The sequence below is a fragment of the Monomorium pharaonis genome, chromosome 11 (genome assembly GCF_013373865.1).
Source record: "Monomorium pharaonis isolate MP-MQ-018 chromosome 11, ASM1337386v2, whole genome shotgun sequence".
Classification (NCBI taxonomy): domain Eukaryota; kingdom Metazoa; phylum Arthropoda; class Insecta; order Hymenoptera; family Formicidae; genus Monomorium; species Monomorium pharaonis.
The window spans coordinates 12320247-12339827 of record NC_050477.1 but is presented as its reverse complement, the minus strand read 5'-3'; the positions used below and the strand labels follow the sequence as shown (position 1 = coordinate 12339827).

Sequence of the window (19581 nt, the reverse complement as noted above, 5' to 3'; positions counted from 1 at the left end):
TGCTGCTGCTGCTGCTGCTACTACCGCTGCTGCTGCTGCTGCTACTACTACTGCTACTACCGCTGCTGTCCCCTCGAACCCCCTCCCCCCTCCCCATTCTGGTGTGGACGATCAGCTGACTGGGAACTGTCAGTCGCCGCCAGCCGTGGGCCTGCGAGTCCACGTGACACGCGCTGCGGCTCTTCCGCCGCGAGCGAACACCGACTCCGATCGGTTCCGCCGGGCGCAGCAGCAGCCGTCGAGGACGAAACGAATCGCGGATGTATCTTACTATTAACAGAAGCGACGCTTCTTTCGATGACTAGGCTCATTATTCGCGGCTGCTTCGATATCGTTACGCGATTGTCATGACGTCTAGATTGTTATGTGTCTAGATAATGTTCTCCCGAATTAGCGTGTCATTTGCCATGGAATTCCTGTCGCTGCGACACCGACGTATCGTGAAGATACAACGAAGTAAAGTAGAGCCAGCCATACCTGGGGAATCGTATGAGTCAGCGATATAGGCAATAATAAATGCAATCATCATTTCTTCATGTAGTTTTTAGGGATAATGGAATATGAAATATGTGACTTATTTCACTTATGTTCTTTATAAAATCACGAGATAAAAGAGCGATAGTATATACCGTGTGTTAATAAATGAATGTAATTACTGCGATATCGTGCTAATCTCGTTAAAGAAGAATCCGTTTACATCACTAGTGGTAATCCGGTTTCGCGTAATGAAACACCGCTATTGGAAAAGGATGAATTCTCGAGTTACGTACTCCAGCTGGCCTTCTCAAATTGACAAGTGTAGTATTGGTAATTACGACATCTAGTTAAATGCTATTTGCATTGATCCTGTTCTTTTATATTCTTGCGAAGAAGTATAATAAGAATAAGTATTATTACGATTACATTTTTCTCGAAATAACAATGTGACTTATCACAAAAAATTGGATTAATATATTTTTTCAACATTGAATATACTATGTGTTAATTCCGTTAAAGAGGTGAGATATCCTAATCTATGAGATTTTATCGAGTGATTGAATGCCTCGGTTTAGCATTCAATCGCGATAATCAGCCCATTGTTCCTCCGCTCCCATCGATATCCAGTGACGATATCGTCGCAATTTTCGCTGTAATCAACTGCGAGCAGCAAGCAAAATACAAAAGCGCGTGTATAATCGACGAGCGGAGGTTTCCGCAGCAATATATCACAATTGTTAATCTCTAGGAAAAATTAACATCCTACTTTTAGAATAGTTGATATTCTTCCTTCAAAGAATTATACAATAGGATTCTTGTTGTGCTTTTGCACAGAGAATTTTTTTCGTACAATTTATCCTCAAAATCATGATAAACGTAGGATAAGATTTTGAAGAATTTTTGGTTAAATTTTATTATTTATAAAATTATAGTAAAATTTTTAAAAATTTATATTGTTTCACGACTTAAATGATTTTGCAAGTAAGTTCTAAGAGAAAGTTTTATCTGTATATGATATTTAGTCTCCATAAAACTCTCTTAGAGTTATATGGAAAACTATTATATATTTGAATTAATTCCGAACAAAGGACAAAAAGTAAAATACTAATTTCTGTGTAATGAAAATGTGAAACAGGCATGCTGTGTTGTTTCATGCATTGTTATTCCCTTTTTTTAACAAATCAAGAAAACTAGCGTTGGCGTAATTAGAGATGAGTTAAAGCTTTTCAAATTTCGAAAGTAAAACGCTATTTTAACAGATCAATTAGTATTCCCATTGTTGCTCAAGCAAGCGTGGTCTAGAATTCTAATGGCACTCGTTTTATCGGTACATTATGTAGTCAATAATACTAACTTTCTTACTCTTTCACTAATTTACTCTCTCTTTCTCTCTCTCTCTCTCTTTCTCACTATCTTACTCACTCACTCACTCACTCACTCACTCACTCACTCACTCACTCACTCACTCACTCACTCACTCACTCACTCACTCACTCACTCACTCATAGATTTTTAAACTGAAGACTGAAGACTATCTTCACTTGAGGTGATAAGGTGAATGATACATTGTTCCAATGATCTCTTGCGGTTTGCGGTAGCTATTCTCATACATATCTTTGATGTTACTTTGATTTTACTCTTCCTTACTTACTTGATCTATCTACTTGGAAACATGCCTGCCTTCGATGATGACCAATTTTTCGAAATTATTATTTCCGTACCTAGCTATGTGGCCGAAATAAGACAGTATGCGTTGTAGACATATAATGGACAGTCGTTCTTTCATCTCGAGAATGGATACATTAGCATATCTGGCAGAGTTTAGGATATTCGCAACATTTGTCTCCAACATCACATCTCGAAAATTTTGCTTTTGTTTTATTTTGATGATTCAGATTTCCATTCTGTATACAAATATAAGAGGAATATCAGAGTTAATACAATCAGAGTTAAAATACCAGGATAAAACAAATTTCTTTTTCGTGATTTCACAAACATTAACATATATTTATCGTATAAGATTAATATTGATGGATTGACATAAGATATCGATCTAAATTTTTTTTATTCTCGAATTTTAGTGTGATAAGGATATTGATGGTAATAATGGTCGTGTGAAGAGGACGTTAAGCTTTCCATCAGTATAGTTCCACTATCATGAATGCCGAAATTGTAAAAATTGCAGAAATAATCCTTAATTTGTAAAAATATGCAGATTGTCAGTATTACTGATTCAATATTAGTGATTGGTATTATTGACTTTATAAGGTCTCTTATAATCATACGAAGTTTGTATCGTATTCATGCATAAACGATCGCATGTGTGCGCGGTGTGACACGAAGTGAGCCACATGTAAATTTCGTTGCCGAGCATGGATTTCCTTACGTAAGAGAGGGTTTCAGAATTAATTCCTTCCTCCGCGACCTAATATTGCGATGATAAATTGCTCGAATGAGCTGGAACAACGAGGAGAGACTTGATTTCTCTGGGAGTGGCTCGACCTAGACTTAATCTCGCTTCGTTGATTTCACGTATTAAATTCCTCGTTAGATAGAAAGGAAAGCACAAAGGGAAAAAAAAAGAGTACGAAAGTATCTCACTAGAGTAGGACCTGGGCGACCGACATGCAATCGGCGATTCATCTGTGCATCCCCTATGGGCTGAAATCACCGAAATCGACGACCGGTTGTTGCAACTTCCCTTCGGGTGTCTCGGATCCCACTGTAGGTGCGCGCTAGAAGAAGCGGAAGACGCGGGAGAGTCATAGGCGCAGCGCGTGTTGCGGCAGCGTGTGTTCGGCATGAAAGAGTGGGGGGAGAGAGGCGCGAGCAAGCGAGAGAACGAGAGCCACGAGAGAGGAGGAGGCGGGAGAGAGCGAGAGAGAGGGAGGGAGAGGGACCATGTCCTACCCCAACGACCACGTGGTGCCGAAGACACTTTCATCATGCAGTTGTGCCTCGGTACCCGGCCAAACCACGTGGATACGTCGTTCGTCGCTCCCGAGGAACGGGTCCGCGCCGCGCGCGCATGCGTCACGTCGCGGCCCGCGCCGTTCGCATTGCTGCATCAAGGTCGTGCAAAGTCGCGCTATTATGACCTCGTGGCAATGGTACCGACCTAATCGCGCCCGCCCGGTAGATCGAACTTAGGCGGGAATGGACGCATGTTACCTCCGAGCGTGTGCGTTTGTGCACCACTTCTTCCCTGAGCGCAGGCTCGAGAGCTGTGTGTGTCTCCGAGATCGGTTCACGATCAGATCGACAGGTGCGATCGTGTTAATTTAGCCAATACACTCGATTGTTCGCATTCTCTAAACCTCATTGAATGATACGTCTAAAAGAGAATTTGGATTTTTATTTTTATAGGGCTAAATAGGATTTAGCTCAATTGTCACTCTACAAAACTTAGGGTCGGTTGTTTCAACTTTTTAGTAAACTTACCTATCAGGTAAATGTGTGTATATCTTTCTTTTTTAAATAAAGACAGATAATAAGTACCTGTCAGTAAAGTTTTCTAATAAATTAAAATAATCGGTTATAGTACATAAAAAAAAACAAGTAATCGATTCAATAAAATGTTTAGTTGCGGTCTGACACTGCACATATACTTAATACAATAATATTTGATGTTAATGCAAGTACAATATTGATATTGCAGTAGCATACATTATTGTATTCTGAGTATATCTGTTGGCAGCCCGCAATTATACATTTTGTTGAATTAATTACTCTTTTTCTCCGTGTATAATTGATGAAACTGTGTACAGGAATTGATTTTTTTATTTTAATAGTATTAGAATGAGGGCTCTTTTTTAGCATGCTTCATATAATTTATTTCTTTTGCGCACAGAAAGATATGTTAGGAAGGCTGTGTATGACTGATGATGATGCGCCCATTCATAGGCGTTTTATGACTCATGATTCACTGATTGTTTCCATTCTTTGCAAATTGAATTGTATAATGAAGCGCGGAGTTGAACTATATAATCTCTTATATAAAAGAAAGATATGCATGTTAATGTCTATTTTCGTCAATGTTGATTAATTGACTTAATTTACTTTTTCGCTTTTTTTTTTAATTTTTAGAATTAGAAAGAGATGGAGAGTAAATGACATTTCGAATTAACATAATGCAGGCTACATCTCGACCCAAATAGTTTTTTCGTTGTGTGGAACTGTAAGAATATGAATGTCTGGGCGTCGATGTTTCGTCTGTAAAATTACCGGGTGTCCGTCCTCGAGTGAGCTAATATCTCATGCACCAATACTGCATTATTGACATTTTGCATCCGCGTTCTTAAAATACGCGTCGCGTAAATCGTCGCGTGTCTTGTCTGTCGTCAACTATTATTACTTGGTTACTGAGCAACCGCGCTCGACCGGACGTTTGCGGTCGTCCACGGTGCGGCGCCACGTTCCCGACGATTCACCGACGAGCGTCGCGACGGCGACGGCGATGGCAACGGCAACCAGAATAGAGCGAAGACACGGGCGCCGATCCAGAGAGCACTGACCCAGTATGCTCGGCTGTCACTGATTTTACGAACCACGATTCCCGTGCCATCCCCCAATCGTTTTCCTCCTTCTCTTCCTCTTCTTTCTCCTACTACTCCTCCTCTTCCTCCTCCGTCGCCATCGTCGCTTAGAGCGCACTTTGAGAGCGCAGGACTGCCGCCGGCAATTCTACATCGCGTGACCACGTGTCGCGTCCATGGACCCACGTGCCAATCCCCGCGCGCGGAAGTTGGTGTTCCGGATTCGCGCCGGGTCGAAAGAAATCCTTTAAACAAGATTGTCACTTTCATTTTTGTCGTGTTTATTGCTTATTGTTATTTGTCTGAAATTCTGTGATTTCTTAATTTACACACACACACACACAAATTTTTAAAAATATATAATTTCTGTTTTAATATGTAATTTTTTGTTTAATATGGAGTGATGAACGTTAGACTTTGTTAAATTTATGTCTAAAAAATATTATAAGGCCGGTATTCATAATTGAATTTTATTCAAAACTGTCTTAAGATGATAATACAATTTTGTGATTGGTTGATGATATTTTAAGATCGTACCTAAAAGTCTTAAATATAAAAACGTACTACGAACTGATTGTAGATTTATATTAAGACTAAGTAATATTGCTTATATGAAGCGAGAAATAACCTGCAATAAATTGTACTAATTATAGTTCCATATATATTTGCCAGTTTTTCTTTAAAAATATAATAATTTTTTGATTTAAGAAATGGAGAAATTTTATTGTTGGTAGTAAAAATTCTCAAGAAGTGAATTAGCAATTCAAGTTGATTATACTGATAAATATTGTTTATATACATATATTAATAATTATAAATAAATAATACATATAAATCAGCAATACGTTGTTTTACCTTCAATTTAAGTATTTTTCAAGTATTGAAAATTTAGCAAAAACGTATATCTATAAGTTTGTGTCAGCGAATTTATGACTAACAGGGTCTTTGGTGCCCAGAATCAAATTAATTATCATTATGAAATGGTTGAATGCCAGAAACTAAAAAGATTATTTAAAAAAATAAATATACTACCGAATAAGACAATCAGATTAATTAAAATGATTGATTAAAAACACTATTCGAAGGAACAGAAAACTTCACAATTCTGTAACTGAAAAAAAAACCTATAATTTTGTTTTCAATTTTCTACATTTTGATTGTTAAAAATCGATTGAATTCTTTGGAAGACTACCAGATTATAACTAACGAAATTGCTGAATTTCCATGAAAAAATTATTTTAAAAGTTTTTCAGTCTATGTAGAAAAAATTTTTGAGAAATTTAGCATATTGCTTAAGAAATTTCTATTTGTCGAATTGTGTTTATATTTTTCAAATTAAGAAAAATGGGTGCAACTTTACAGAGATTTTTTATCATCTGTTGTGTGATAAATAACGATTCATCTGTTAAAAAGAAACGTAGAAAAAAGAAATAAAAATGCCAATTGCGTATTGTGCATAAAATCCCATTTTTTTAAATATACATAAGGTAATCGACAGAACTCTTTATAAAATTGATTGAGAACTCTAGAACATTTTAGAGGGTAACAATACATATTTTTTTAACTTTGAATAAGTAGAGCCAACTTTAAGGAGATTGTTAAAGAGAAAACAATGAAATACAGATTTCTTCCATCGTGTAATTTACGGAAATTAATCCGGATGCACATTTATTTCGCGAAATGTTGATCTTGATTTACTCACGAACTCGCCTCTCGATGAGATTCCGTCGTGCCGCAATCGAAGGCAACGGTGCTGGCGTATTCTAATTTTAACGACGAATTTCTCGGTAAACATTCTCGTCTCTTCAGAAAATTTTAGACTGATTATTCCTTTCTACGTTGATTATCTATGCTTCGAGCTTTTAGTTTAGAGAAATTTATTTGGATACATGGAATCGATGAAAACGAAGTCGTCATTGAAATTAGGGTCTCGGCTTCCGGGAGCAAAGCTCTACTTATTCGCGCATGTATTTTCTCCGCGTGGCACGTAACCCGAGAACCGTAGTTTATTTTTTCAGTCGTGGCCGCAGAAATTTATATCCACGCTACGCTTTATCTCACTGCCGGAAATTCTCAAGATATCTTCAAGGGGATGAGCGAGAAATCTCGCGAGAGGAAAGAAAGAGAAAGAAAGAAGAAAGACTGGCATATACTCTTTTAATCCTCCAGAGTTGATGTCAAAATTTGTAACATAATTATTGATGTGAGACCTGAGATCCATTTATGATTAAAAACACTAATTAATTTCAAGAAACCAAAATGTAAATAATTAGTACGAGTTATGTAAATAATTTGTACAAAAGAGGGAATGTTAAGCTTATTTTAATAACTAATTTAAGATTTATAATTGATAGTAGATTATTTTTGGAAAGTTAATAGTTTATGAAACTTTGAATTTTTGTGTTTTTTAAATATTGTTCGTTAAGATCGACGAGTGAAACGGAATTCACAAAAATCTTGGCACGGTAAAAGTGGATGCGGATTTCCTTGAATTACTCCCAATTTCAAAGTGCCTGAGCTTAAAATAACGAACGGCGTGCCAAAGCGGTATAAATAACGAGTACGCAGGCTTGTTATATCAAAGAACAGTTTTACGAACGCGATTAACTTTCACAAGCTCCGAATCGATACGCGGATATTCTCACGTCACATGAATAATGCTTATACGTTTTTTTTTATTCATTACAGGTCAATACCAGGAATGAATGGGCGTCATTGTGCGAACAATTTCACCTGCCCAACGGTTGCATCAACAGCGGAGTCGGTCTTAAACAAATTTATCTTCGGTAAGTTTATCTTCGTAGATTTAACACTACAGAGCGGTATTTTGACAAATGTACTCTCTCTCTCTCTCTCTCTCTCTGCGGGAAATTGGAGGTATCCAGTATCGCGTTAATCTACTATTGCCTAGTTTAAATTATACAGAGAGAACATGGTAAAATTTTTTTAAATTGTGCAGAGAGAACTTATAAAATTTAAATCATTTATAACATGACGTGAGATAACATAGACTTTAAAGAATATTACTGTAATATTAGTAATTATAGAAAATATTTTATTAAAATTATGGTAAATTTTATTAAATTATAGTAATTTTATTAAAATTATAGTAAAATTTTTTTATATCTATAACGTTTTACCGAGATTTTAAGGGTAAATTCTAAGGGAAAATTGTCTCAGTATGTGTTTCCGCGAGACCTAATGGTGTATCAGTGCAAATAGAGTGAAGCAAGCGATATGCATGTCTGGAAGACATGGGTCTTTTGTCTAGAATTTTTTCCCTGCTACACTGAGAGAAAAGGTTTGTTTGTGACTATATACAATTGCATGATACATTATGGTTGGAAGATCCATTTTTTATTATAGTTATTACTATTATAATCTTAATAATAATAATCTTATGTTTATATAATTCTATTAAGTAATAAAAAAATTTTTTATTACAAATTATAAAAAAAATTTTAACATTAACGTAATAAAAATATTAAGATATTGATGATAAAAATAAAAGAAACATTTTTCTATGTGTAAGTGCAATTACAATTATGCAGTAAAATAATGACGTTTTAAACATTCGCTTACTACTTACGTAATAATAACCAATATGAGTAATTGGCATCGAAAAGAACTTATAGTTAATTTATGATAATTGCAATCTTTTTTTTTTCTCAGTGTACGAGCTACCTGGGTTACGCAATCGTTTGCGGATGCGTGTACCTCGCAAAGTCCGTCGAAAGAAACGACTCGGTTTCGATCGGCCGAGTATCGAAGTGGCTTTTCAACCGGCACCGGTGACTCGCGTCAACGCGGCGCTGCGCCGCGCGGCGCGTCACGTCGCGCTTGCTACAATGTTCCATTGCGTCTGGCAGTCCGCGAGCGTCTGCAAGAGGCAGGGAGCAGCGGCGTTTTGCCGCACGGCCAACACCGCGCGTATCGGCATTGGTCCCTACGCCCCACCACCATTTTCCGTATCGCGTACTACGTACGTTCGTTCATTCATGCTCCGGTCTCGCTGACGAGAGCCACCACGTGGTTCCTAGGTCTCGCTTTCCTCTTCCTCCCACCCTTCCCCTCTATATCTCTCTTGCACGCGCTCCCGTTCTCTCTCCCTCGAGAGAAGCGAGCCCTGTACAATCTTGTTAGCGGCGCGTGTGGCTGACAAGCGCGGACGCGCCACCGAGTCTCCGGCTCCTTACCGGCGTTATCGCGCGCGACTTTTTACGCCCGAATTTGCATTGCGAGCCACCAAACGGAAGCTCGGAAGTTTCTTGGACGCGGATCGGAATTCCTATAATTCTTTTGATCGGTGATCATAGATATAATCCTTTCACTTCTAATTACTAAGCAATCGTCTGGTATTCATAGCCCGTTCTTAAGATTTTCTTCAAGGCCGTCTTAAGTATGGCTCTATGGTCGGTATTTGCATGTAGTCTGATCTTAAATGTAACGACATCTTAGGATTTATCTTTAGACACTTTGTAGCCAATGAAATAATCCGTATCAGTATCTAAAGATGAACTTAAGACTTATTTTGAATATAAGAACAGATTATAAATATTAGCTTATCTCTCTGTGTACAAATAGTTATTATAATGCACAGCCGATGCAAATAAAATGTATGTAAATCACATATAATTACAAAAGAATTGATAAAAATGTTTTCAGTTATTAATTTATTGTTGATTAAAGTAACATGAATAGAAAGACCAATAAGTTACATAATAGAACAAAGCGGTAGATGTAGATTCTGTTTTTAAGCGTGTACTCACTCGCTTTGTATAGCGACAACGCAGTAGCAACCAACCTCTATCATTAATAAAAGAATTAAATCATCTGTAATAATACACGTCTCCTTACTGATTTTTATTTGGAAGCTTTTAATATATTTTCCAATAACATCATCTTCTCAGAAAAATTGTGATTAGGGACAATGAAAGGACAAAAGAGGCTCCAGCATTCTTTATTTCAAATTTAAATACACAAATATCTACTTGTTGTCATATTCTTGTTGAGTGTTGGTATTTACTATTTCTCCTTTAGAGTGTATCATCGTATAAGAGTATTGCACGTTGTAAAACACTCGCTTGTGCCGGATCAGTCGGATTAGAATAGCCGGAGTAGAAATGAACATTATTCAACCAAGATCGGCATTGGTAGACGTCTTTTGTTCGATCCGTGCTACAGTAGTAGAACAAGGGGGGTTCCGAGAAAAAAGTCGCGTATTTCCGGCCGGATACTCTAGTCTGCTACTTCGCGCTAATAGTCACGTCGCCGTTACACACGTGGCGCGCAGCAGCAGCTGCAGTTACAGCAGCAGCAGCATACCGCTGCTGCAGCAGTCGGAGTAGTGTTCAGTAGTCCGCACCCGCCAATGGCCAATCAGGCTCTGGGCTGCTTGCTCTCTACCGCCTGCACCTTCCGCGCTGTACGTTGGCTGTATGAATGGGATCTGCTACACCTACCCCCACTACTTTCTTTCGCCCACCCACGACTCAATGTCCTCTCTCCCTCCCTTCACACCCTGACTCTCCTGCCTCTCTTTCTCACACATACACATACACACACACACACACACACACACGCGCGCGCGCGCGTGCTATCTTTTGCATCTACCCTGTTCGCGCAAGCATCGTGCGAGTTCGTCGCACTTTCGACGGCCGACGGTCGGTCGGTCGGTCGGTCGGTCGGTCGGTCTCTCGGTCGCCTCCAAGAGCTTCTTTCAACGGCCTTCGCGCCGTTCTGAGTTGTACGTTCTCCAGATGGAACTCCGCGCCACGTGTTGATATTGCCGCGGGTCGATCGGTTTTCCGGAAGCGCCGAACGATTCTAACGAACCGAGAGGAGTGTCAGCGAATAGTTCGAATCCACTTGATCTGGTTGATCTATTTTTGCGCTGGGACTATCTGTTCAATTTATTTCTTACGACATAATCTTTCGGCGTTACGATACTATCCTATTTGTATCGCAATTTTGTGGCGCGTTGTTGAATATTGATAGAACAGAGTGAATACTTCATTTCCGTTTGGACTATTTGTCGATTTTTAAAACTCTCAAAAAGAATATAATTTTTTGAGTTAAAACAGGGAGTTACGAATATATTTAGTTAAACCTGAAGTGCTACTGTGAGTGAATTTTCACCCAAGTGCTAATTTAAGTTTAGTACAGTTTTTGTTATTATAATATTGATAGTTTAAAGTAATTTTTAATAAGAGTTGACCTACATTAAAGTAGTGTTAATTTTCTTTGAACAACTTGCAACCTATAAGTAGAAAAAAGTAAACAAAATTCTTAAGAGTTAAAGAGAATTCTTAACTTTGTTGTGGGGTGAATTTTCATCCAGAGCAGCGTTGAGAAAAATTATGAATAGCCCTCTAGAATTACAAGAAAGCTGAACTCGAACAATTTTATTGCGTGAGACACTAAAACCTTGATGTCGTGTATTCTAGGTATCTGGACAGGTACGAGAAAGTCCACTTCCTAGGCGAGGATGGCCAACAGGCTGATGACGACGATGAGGATTCCAGGCATCGGAAATGGTCGGCCAGAGCACTGCACTCCGTTCCTCTCACTTATAACCATCATCAACATAACATCGCAGGTGAGTTGCGATTAATGTACTGAAACGTACGCGCTTCCGCTGTCTAAAACTTGTGCAAGTTTTATGTCAAAGAACCCTCCGATGAATCATCGTGCATATATCCGAGCAAGCAATATATCGTCCTTTTATTGCGTTTGTCGCGAAATGTACGAATCCGCCGAATGCGTCCGCAGTTCCGATAAATCGCTTTTGCCAATTTATGCGGTGTACACGTCTCGATACATTTCGCGTATATATGTGCATGCATATACGCACGACCGGGCGACTTTCGAATGCATTTTCCATTTGTTTTCCTCCTTGTCGCTCTTTTTATCGTCGCGTCGCGCGCATACAGCGTTCTCTCTCTCTCTCTCTCTCTCTCTCTCTCTCTCTCTCTCAGTCTCTCTCTGTCTCTCTCTCTTTGTCTATCTCTCTACTGTTTTTCTCTGTTTGTACGTGCGAGTCACGGTTCAATAATTCGCTACGTTAGCAATTTCCGGCTGTCAGAATTTTTCGCTCGCTCGTTCCTGCATCATCCCTGCAGCGCTGCGTAAAAAATATCGCACGTTTTCGGTACCTCTGTGAGTCCCTCTTCGCGATTTTTCCTCTCAAACCCATTTTCATTTATCACGAGAAATAATCTGAATTTTACGCGATCGCATTTGCAAATGTACCGTGAAAGAGAAGTCAACGATCGAAACAATGAAAATTGAAACATTGTGTCGATCTAGTTTTGTATTAGAGATCTTATAATAAGGATCTGAAACATGAGACATGAATCATTCACGTTTGATTTGTTTGCCATTTATTTTTTTCAGAGAAATAAGATAAAGGAAAATAGTAGAAGAGAATGAGAAAGAAATAGTAATATATATACACACACATACATACACATATATCCTTTTCTTTCGTAGGATTTTGTCAAAACCCCGTCGTGTCTTTTACTACAGCTCTAGTTAATGCATTGAAAGAAAAAAAGGATTGCAAAATAATTTAATACTATGTACAATTATTATATACTGTAATTAATAATCACTGGTTTTGACTGCAAATTATAACTATTTGTTATTACTATATAAATGTAAGTGAAAATTTTAAAGAAAGTTATATTCTCTATAATTGTGACAGTATGTATTACATAAAAATGTTTATTTTTACCATTTATACATCTTAATGTTTTACTATATTAATATTTGAAATTATCATAATTTATAGTAAATTTTTTTACAGTTGATAGAAACGTAACGTTATTATTACTAACAATATGGCAGTAACAATTATAAAAAATGGCGCTCCCAACCGTAATTATTTTACCATTTTATTATAGTCAGGTTGATTTTCAATGCCAACATGAAAGAATCGAGAGAATTTCTCGATCAATGTCTATATGTTGCAGAGATATCACTGAAACTACCGATTGTAACGCTTTGCATGGGGGGAAAGGGGAGGATTAATTAAATCAGGGCATCCCTTCTTCCGTGGCGCGCCGTCTTCTTCGCGCTGTTGGTACAACACACACGTACGTGCTGTGCCGCGGCCGCCAAGGCGGCAACGGGTTATTGACGTGCTGCCGCTCGGAGAGCAGCAGCAGTGGCGGGCTATCGAGCCGGAGAGGGATATAGGGAGATAGATAGCGGAGCACAGGGCGCACATGCGAGTTCGCGGCCCGGCTGGGAGCCGCGCCGCGAGTGCATTCGTGCGCACCGGTCGGGTCGTGGCAAGGGAGAGAATCGAGGGGGGAGGGCGTGGGAGGGGTCGCGGCGTGTGCAAGATAATTTAATGGGCTATAATAATGACAAACATCCACGGGGTGTTCCAAACGGGATGTATCTCACAGCTTAACGTCTTGCGTTACTTTGCTAACCTCGGACTCGACTTTCCTTCGGCGAATGCATTAAAATTCTCTAATGTTTTATGTACTATTAAAATATTTATTTTATTTTACGTGTAATTTATAAAGGCATTTCGATTAAGATTTCTGATGGGATTAGCTGAATGATTCAGTTATGTCGTTTGACTTTTCGAGAAGCTTTTTTTTTTTTGCTCGTTTGCACCTCGAGAAGGCTATCGGTGCCCCGGCGTGTTTCACGCCGGGGGGACACCGATTTCAAATCGGTCCGAGAACCGCCGGGAGGGGATGTGTACGGTTTTTCTGGAACATCCCGTATACATATATAGAGCAGAGCGCATATATGTAAGCCGCCGGTGCGTTTCGCTCGACGACTGGCGGAACGCGCGGGTCTATACTCGGCGCACATGCGCACACGCCGCATGCTGCGGTAGCTCGTGGTGTCGAGCGGGCCGCCCGCACAGAAGCTCTGGGGTAACCCGTCGTCAGGGAAGGTGGAACGCAGGGGAGGGTAGTGGGGAGAGAACGTTACGAACGCGCCCGGGGGTGCCGGAGGCTCGCCGTCTGTCGCAGGAGAGGGGGTGCGAAAATGACGCTTACCGATATCTACGTGTACGTAACGATTGTTAATTTGCTCGCCGGGGTCTTAGTCGCGGCTACGGTGACGACCACGACGACGACGACGACGACAACGACGATAACCTCGACACCCTGCGCGCGAACGAGCTCCCGCGCAAGTCGCGAGCGAGCCCCGTTACACACCCCCGTTATGCCCCCGGTCTCCTCCGCGCGAGCACCCGGAACTGGGGCAGTAAAGACGCTCCGAACGGGAAGCTATTCCCGTTTTCCATTCCTATTCAACTTCTCCACCCTTTCCTCCCCTCGCTCACCGCGCATCGATATCCGCCAGATTGTTCGTCTAATCATATACGCGTCCGCTCCGTAATAATATGACTAATATGCCGTGTCTTATTGTAATTTTTGAAGCCGAGAAAATTGACACGCTTCCTTACAAAAGTATTATCTTTTGCGCAAGACATTTTATAAAGAATTTTTTCTCGAATTTTTCGAAGTGATAAAATTGTAATATAAAATTGACAGAGGAATGCGATTAGAGAAATTTGGATAGCTAGACTTTTAAAAGAAGTGTATAGATAAGGAATATGTAAAAGAAAGATTGTGAGGAAAAAAAGTGGTTGCAGTTGCAACAATTTTACTACAATTTATTTTCGGCCAACTATATATTTATAATTGTTTTAATCGTTCATTATAGTTATTAGTTATTATTACTGCATAAATGCCATAAATAAAGCAAATGTGAAAAATAGATATATTCATAACTGTGATAGTATTTGTTACCTGGAAATGTTTATTTTATTTTTATTATCTATATTAATATTTGTGCGTGTAAAATTGTAATTTATAGTAAAATTGTGTCATTATGTGGTTGGTAAAACTGTAAACACAAAATTATTATTAACATTAACATAGCGATAACTATAAAAATCGAGATTTTAATTATAATTATTTTATGATCAAACTCAAAATGTCAAATATTTTTTTCTCAATTTAAAGAAAATTTCTAATTATTAAGTATGAGATGTGGATAGATGAATATTTTTTTTCGTTAATCAAGTCTCTTTTTGATAAAAAACTGAAAAAATAAATTTTATTCTGAGAAATTATTTTTAAGAATATGATAGTCGCAAGATAATATGGATTTCGAAGAATTTTACTATAATTTTAGTAAAATTCTTCGAAATTTATAACTATTATGATTTTGAGAGTAAATTTTAAGGGGAATTGTATTTACCGAAAGAAAAAAACAATTGCAGTAACCATAATGTCACTATAATTTATCTTTTTGGACTAATCATATTTTTATAGTTGTTTAACAATATAAATTATAGTTTGTTTAAACTATGTTCGAGTTCTCACGATCTCAATATTGGTTTACTCAATATTGGTTACAACTTATGGTTGCTATATGAAAAATGGAGATTTTAATAAATTGTACTATAAAACAATCACTATTAACATCATTAAGTGTTATTATCATTAATATTATTGCAGTAATAACTGTTATAAAATGATATTCCTGGCTATAATTATTTTACTATGCAGATATTGCACATTTTTTTGTCCGTGTTGACGTATCGATTAAAAAAAGAACTGTAGGTTGGAAATATAAGTTATTCAATCTGCGCATGATCGATGTTAGTCATCGCGATGGTAGATGATCTTTGACGATCAATATTTATTTCATGATACATTCTGAATCAGCGATTCGCACTTCCTCGCTCATTATCGCTCCATTTGTTTTTCATTGAGATTGCGCAACATTGCATTGCATTTATTAATTTAATCGTTATCCTCGCGGCTTTCATCCGGGAATCCCGGGAAGAAGGCAGAAGCAAATGTTGCCACATGCACTTTGGTGCTACCGAAGAAGAGACCCCGAACTACTGCGCACGTACCGTGAAATTTTGTTTTATTTTTGCTGCAGGGTATCCGCAATCACCTCGACGCAAACGTGTCGAGAGAGTCGCGTGACACGTGAGCTAAATCGTTCGTCAAGTAGGTACTCGCGATGTGTAGCCACTGAGTGGCCCATCTTCAGTTCCTTCGATGCATACATTTACATTTACATGTATATTCGCATTTCTTTAAATTAAACTTTCTCCTGCGAAAGATCATCGTTCTGAAATAAAAGAATGCCCCCTCCCCCTCCCCAAAAAGGAAGATTCGCGAAATCTGGATTGAAATCTTAATTAACTAGCAAGATTGACAGTCTCGTCACGTGCGTGCCGTGGAGAGAAGCGTCGACGGACGGTGGAAGGAAAGCGGTGAAAGGGATGGAGGGACGAACGGTGCGAGAGCGAGACATGACGGGGCGCGCGTCACAATCAATAAGCGTTTGCGGGGATAAGTGTTCCGTCGGTTCTTGATCGTCCCGACATAATGCCGCGCTTGCGTGATGTTCGCCGCGATTCCAACGGCGAGAGAGGAGAGCCCACCCGCGAATCCCGGCTGTGCTTTGTGTGCGTGGCGCGTCGTGCGCCTAGATTAGGGATGGCCATTTAGAGAGGAAGAAACTGTCGCGACTGCTATCTTTTTGGAATACTCGTCGTCGACATTACTGCCCGCGCAAATATTGCTACAAAATTTCGGCGTCAAGTAGATTAAGTTGGAGATCATTATGATGATATTTGTGTGTTCTGTGGTATACATTTTTTTTCCAGCTTAAGGCTCATAGAATACATAATGATACAGTTGGCATTATAAAATACAAGAAAATAATACAAGATTGGCAAAAAACGAAATATTTCTGAATTTCTGCAAAATACACAAAGCTAGGCAGAAATACGTGATATTTTAGAAGAGGGGACAGATAATAACTTTTTCTTAAATTATTCTATGTTTATGCAAACATTTTTTTGCATTAGTGGGCAGGAATTTCAATAATTTGTATTGTTTACTTTTTTGCGGAGAATGATTTAAGAAAAAATTATACACGTTTTTTTATTAATTTTTTGCATAAAATTGGCTAGCGTTTTTTAATTTGTGTTTTTTTGATTGGATCAGTTTTTTCTGCAATCAATTATTTTTAATAATTTGTTTATAACAATTAGTCGCAAAATTGGTTTTTGTAAACTTTATATTAAAAATGTTTTTTTCGTACTTTATCCTATTTTTGATTGTTATTGTTGTAGTTAATCTTGCTGGTTTGGCTATGAGCCAATGGATTAATATATAATCTCTATATCAACTTTTATATAAAAAAATAAAGTCAAAGAAAATTTTAAAGTCAAAGAAAAGATTATTTTTTGTTTTTTAATGCGAGAAAAATCACTAATTAGTGTTCTTAATTTTTCAGAAAAATAAAGTTAAAGATAAAATTCAGTTTTTACCATTTTTTCTGAGAAATATGAAGAAAATGTGATAGTAGTAACGACAGTAAATCTTATTAATTACTTATCAGAGCTTTCAAATGTGAAAAAATATTAAAATCATTGCTACAAGGACAATAAAAATGTCATTATTTTTTTTAAAAGAAACGGAAAAATACTTTTAAAAAATTTTAAAAATTATTTTTTTAAATTTCTGAGAATATTTTCGGATTAAGGACATTAAATAGAATAAATTCTTTTTTACTAATTTAACTAAACTCGCGCGCGCGCTTTACTTAATCATAATAAGTTTACTATTCATTGAGAAACTTCACGTGGAGTTATATTCTGAATAGGTGCAGAAATCGATTATTCAGAAATGCTAAACTAAACGTTTCGATGTTACGTACATACATTAAGAGAAGAACAACTGTTGCAATTACCACATAAATTAACTTCAATTTATAATTATTTTTGATGCCAACTCTATATTTATAGTTGTTTTTACTACGCAAATTATAGTTATTAAATAATAATTTAATGCGCAAATAGTAAACGAATGTAAATGTTTATATTCACTATTGTGATTCTATTTATTACATTGAAATATTTATTTTATTTTTTCATATTTTGAGATATTTTGATATATTATTATATTTACAATTATAATTAATACTTTTTTATGGTAGAAATAAACACAAGATTATTATTATTAACATTATAACAATAACAATATAAATGGAATTCCTAACCATAATTATTTTTACTATTTACAATGGAATTGTACCAATACTAAACATTTTTTTCTCTTTATAATTTCTTCTTTTTTCCTAATATTTTTCATATTTCCATGATTTTGTTTCCAAAAATTTCTATAAGTTTCTGGAAATTTCGGAACTCTGTCTCGAATCTCTAAACAAATTCATCTGTGGTCGACGATTGACGCACCGTACGGGGATACCACCGCGTGCCACCGTGCACCGGTGCGATCGACGCGTTCCGCCGCACTGCGCGCGCTCGTTACGAGGTGTTTGTCAACGGACTGCGACGCCAATTAACGCGGGGGGAACGCGGTTTCACCCTCGCTCGCGGATATTCCGCGGTGATCCGATCGAAGTATGAAGCTCCGGCTCGCGAGCATATTTAAGGTTCGTCCAATCACTTAGGAAAAACTGCTCGTGCTGCGAGCAGTGCTGGGGCTCCTGTTTCTGTCAAAATGTCACATTTTCGAAATCCCTCGACGGATTTTCGGAAACGTTAATTGACACGACATGCGGTGCGTGCGACGGTAATACCTCGGTCAACGCTCGCCTCTCGATGGTCACAAGTGGGGAATCGATTGGTTGGGCCTCTCTCTATATTGCGCGCCGCGTTGTCGTTATTTATCGGTGTTTAATCATAGAGCCCCCGTTTGATACTGGCGCGGGTGGAATTGGATTGATTGAAACGCTGGGAAACACAATGTCAATGCGATGACAGTGCGTCGGCCGCGTATTGCTTTATCATAACGGCGGATAACTGCAAATACAGCTACGCTAACATTCGCTAAGCGCTCTCGCCGTCAATGCGAATCAATCGCATTTCGCCCTGTCGAGGATGCAGTGGACGGGCAAGTTTCGGGTAAATTTTTACAGCGTAAGATGGATTTTTTTTAATGTAAAATTGACTCATTGCTCACATAATTTCCTATCGATAGAGACCAATCGGTGGCCAAGAAAAATGTTTACGAACGAATATCGCCCGAAGTGGCGATATTAATTTAAAACGCGCTGAGAACGAGACTCTTATCTGACACAACGGCGAGAGGAAATTGCCGCGAAATATATTTATAAATTGTTAGATGGAATATGTTAGACAAGAGAGAGGGCGGATGCACGGAGAAAAATAATACGTTTTCACGCGATAAGGAGCTCTCTCTCTCTCTCTCTCTCTCTCTCTCTTGTTCATCGTGTGCTTACGTAAAAGTAACACTCCCTTTACTACGCCATGGAAACAAGGTGTTCAACTTGAAATCGATACTCGCCACTTCGCAGCATCGTTGACGAGCCATGATTTTATTAACGAGCCCTTGGCTCCTTTAGAACTTACCTCTCTGTCCTCTCGTTTGTCTCTGTCTCTCTCTTTCTCTCTCTCTCTCTCGTTTCCTTTCATCGTTCTACTGTCGTCCTGCTTACCGGTTTGTGTACTCCCTCCCCCGTTTCTGGCGAAACTCGACACTTCTCCTGGGACGCGATATTGATCGCGGTTTTGCGG

The 19581-nt window shown here is 38.4% G+C and overlaps 1 protein-coding gene across 9 annotated transcripts in view; it reads left to right on the top strand.

Annotated features, from left to right (window-relative positions):
* The window catches only part of LOC105839711 (AT-rich interactive domain-containing protein 2), a 65529-nt gene that overhangs the window by 26647 nt on the left and 19301 nt on the right, over nucleotides 1-19581 (top strand). For 8 of the 9 annotated variants that reach the window (XM_036294124.1, XM_012686206.3, XM_012686213.3 and 5 more), the window contains exons 3-4: nucleotides 7701-7798; nucleotides 11459-11610. In XM_036294124.1, the coding sequence (XP_036150017.1) occupies nucleotides 7701-7798; nucleotides 11459-11610 (250 nt within the window). Of the gene's footprint in view, nucleotides 1-3617; nucleotides 3743-7700; nucleotides 7799-11458; nucleotides 11611-19581 lie in introns of those variants that run through there. The other variant, XM_036294125.1, reaches the window with a different exon arrangement.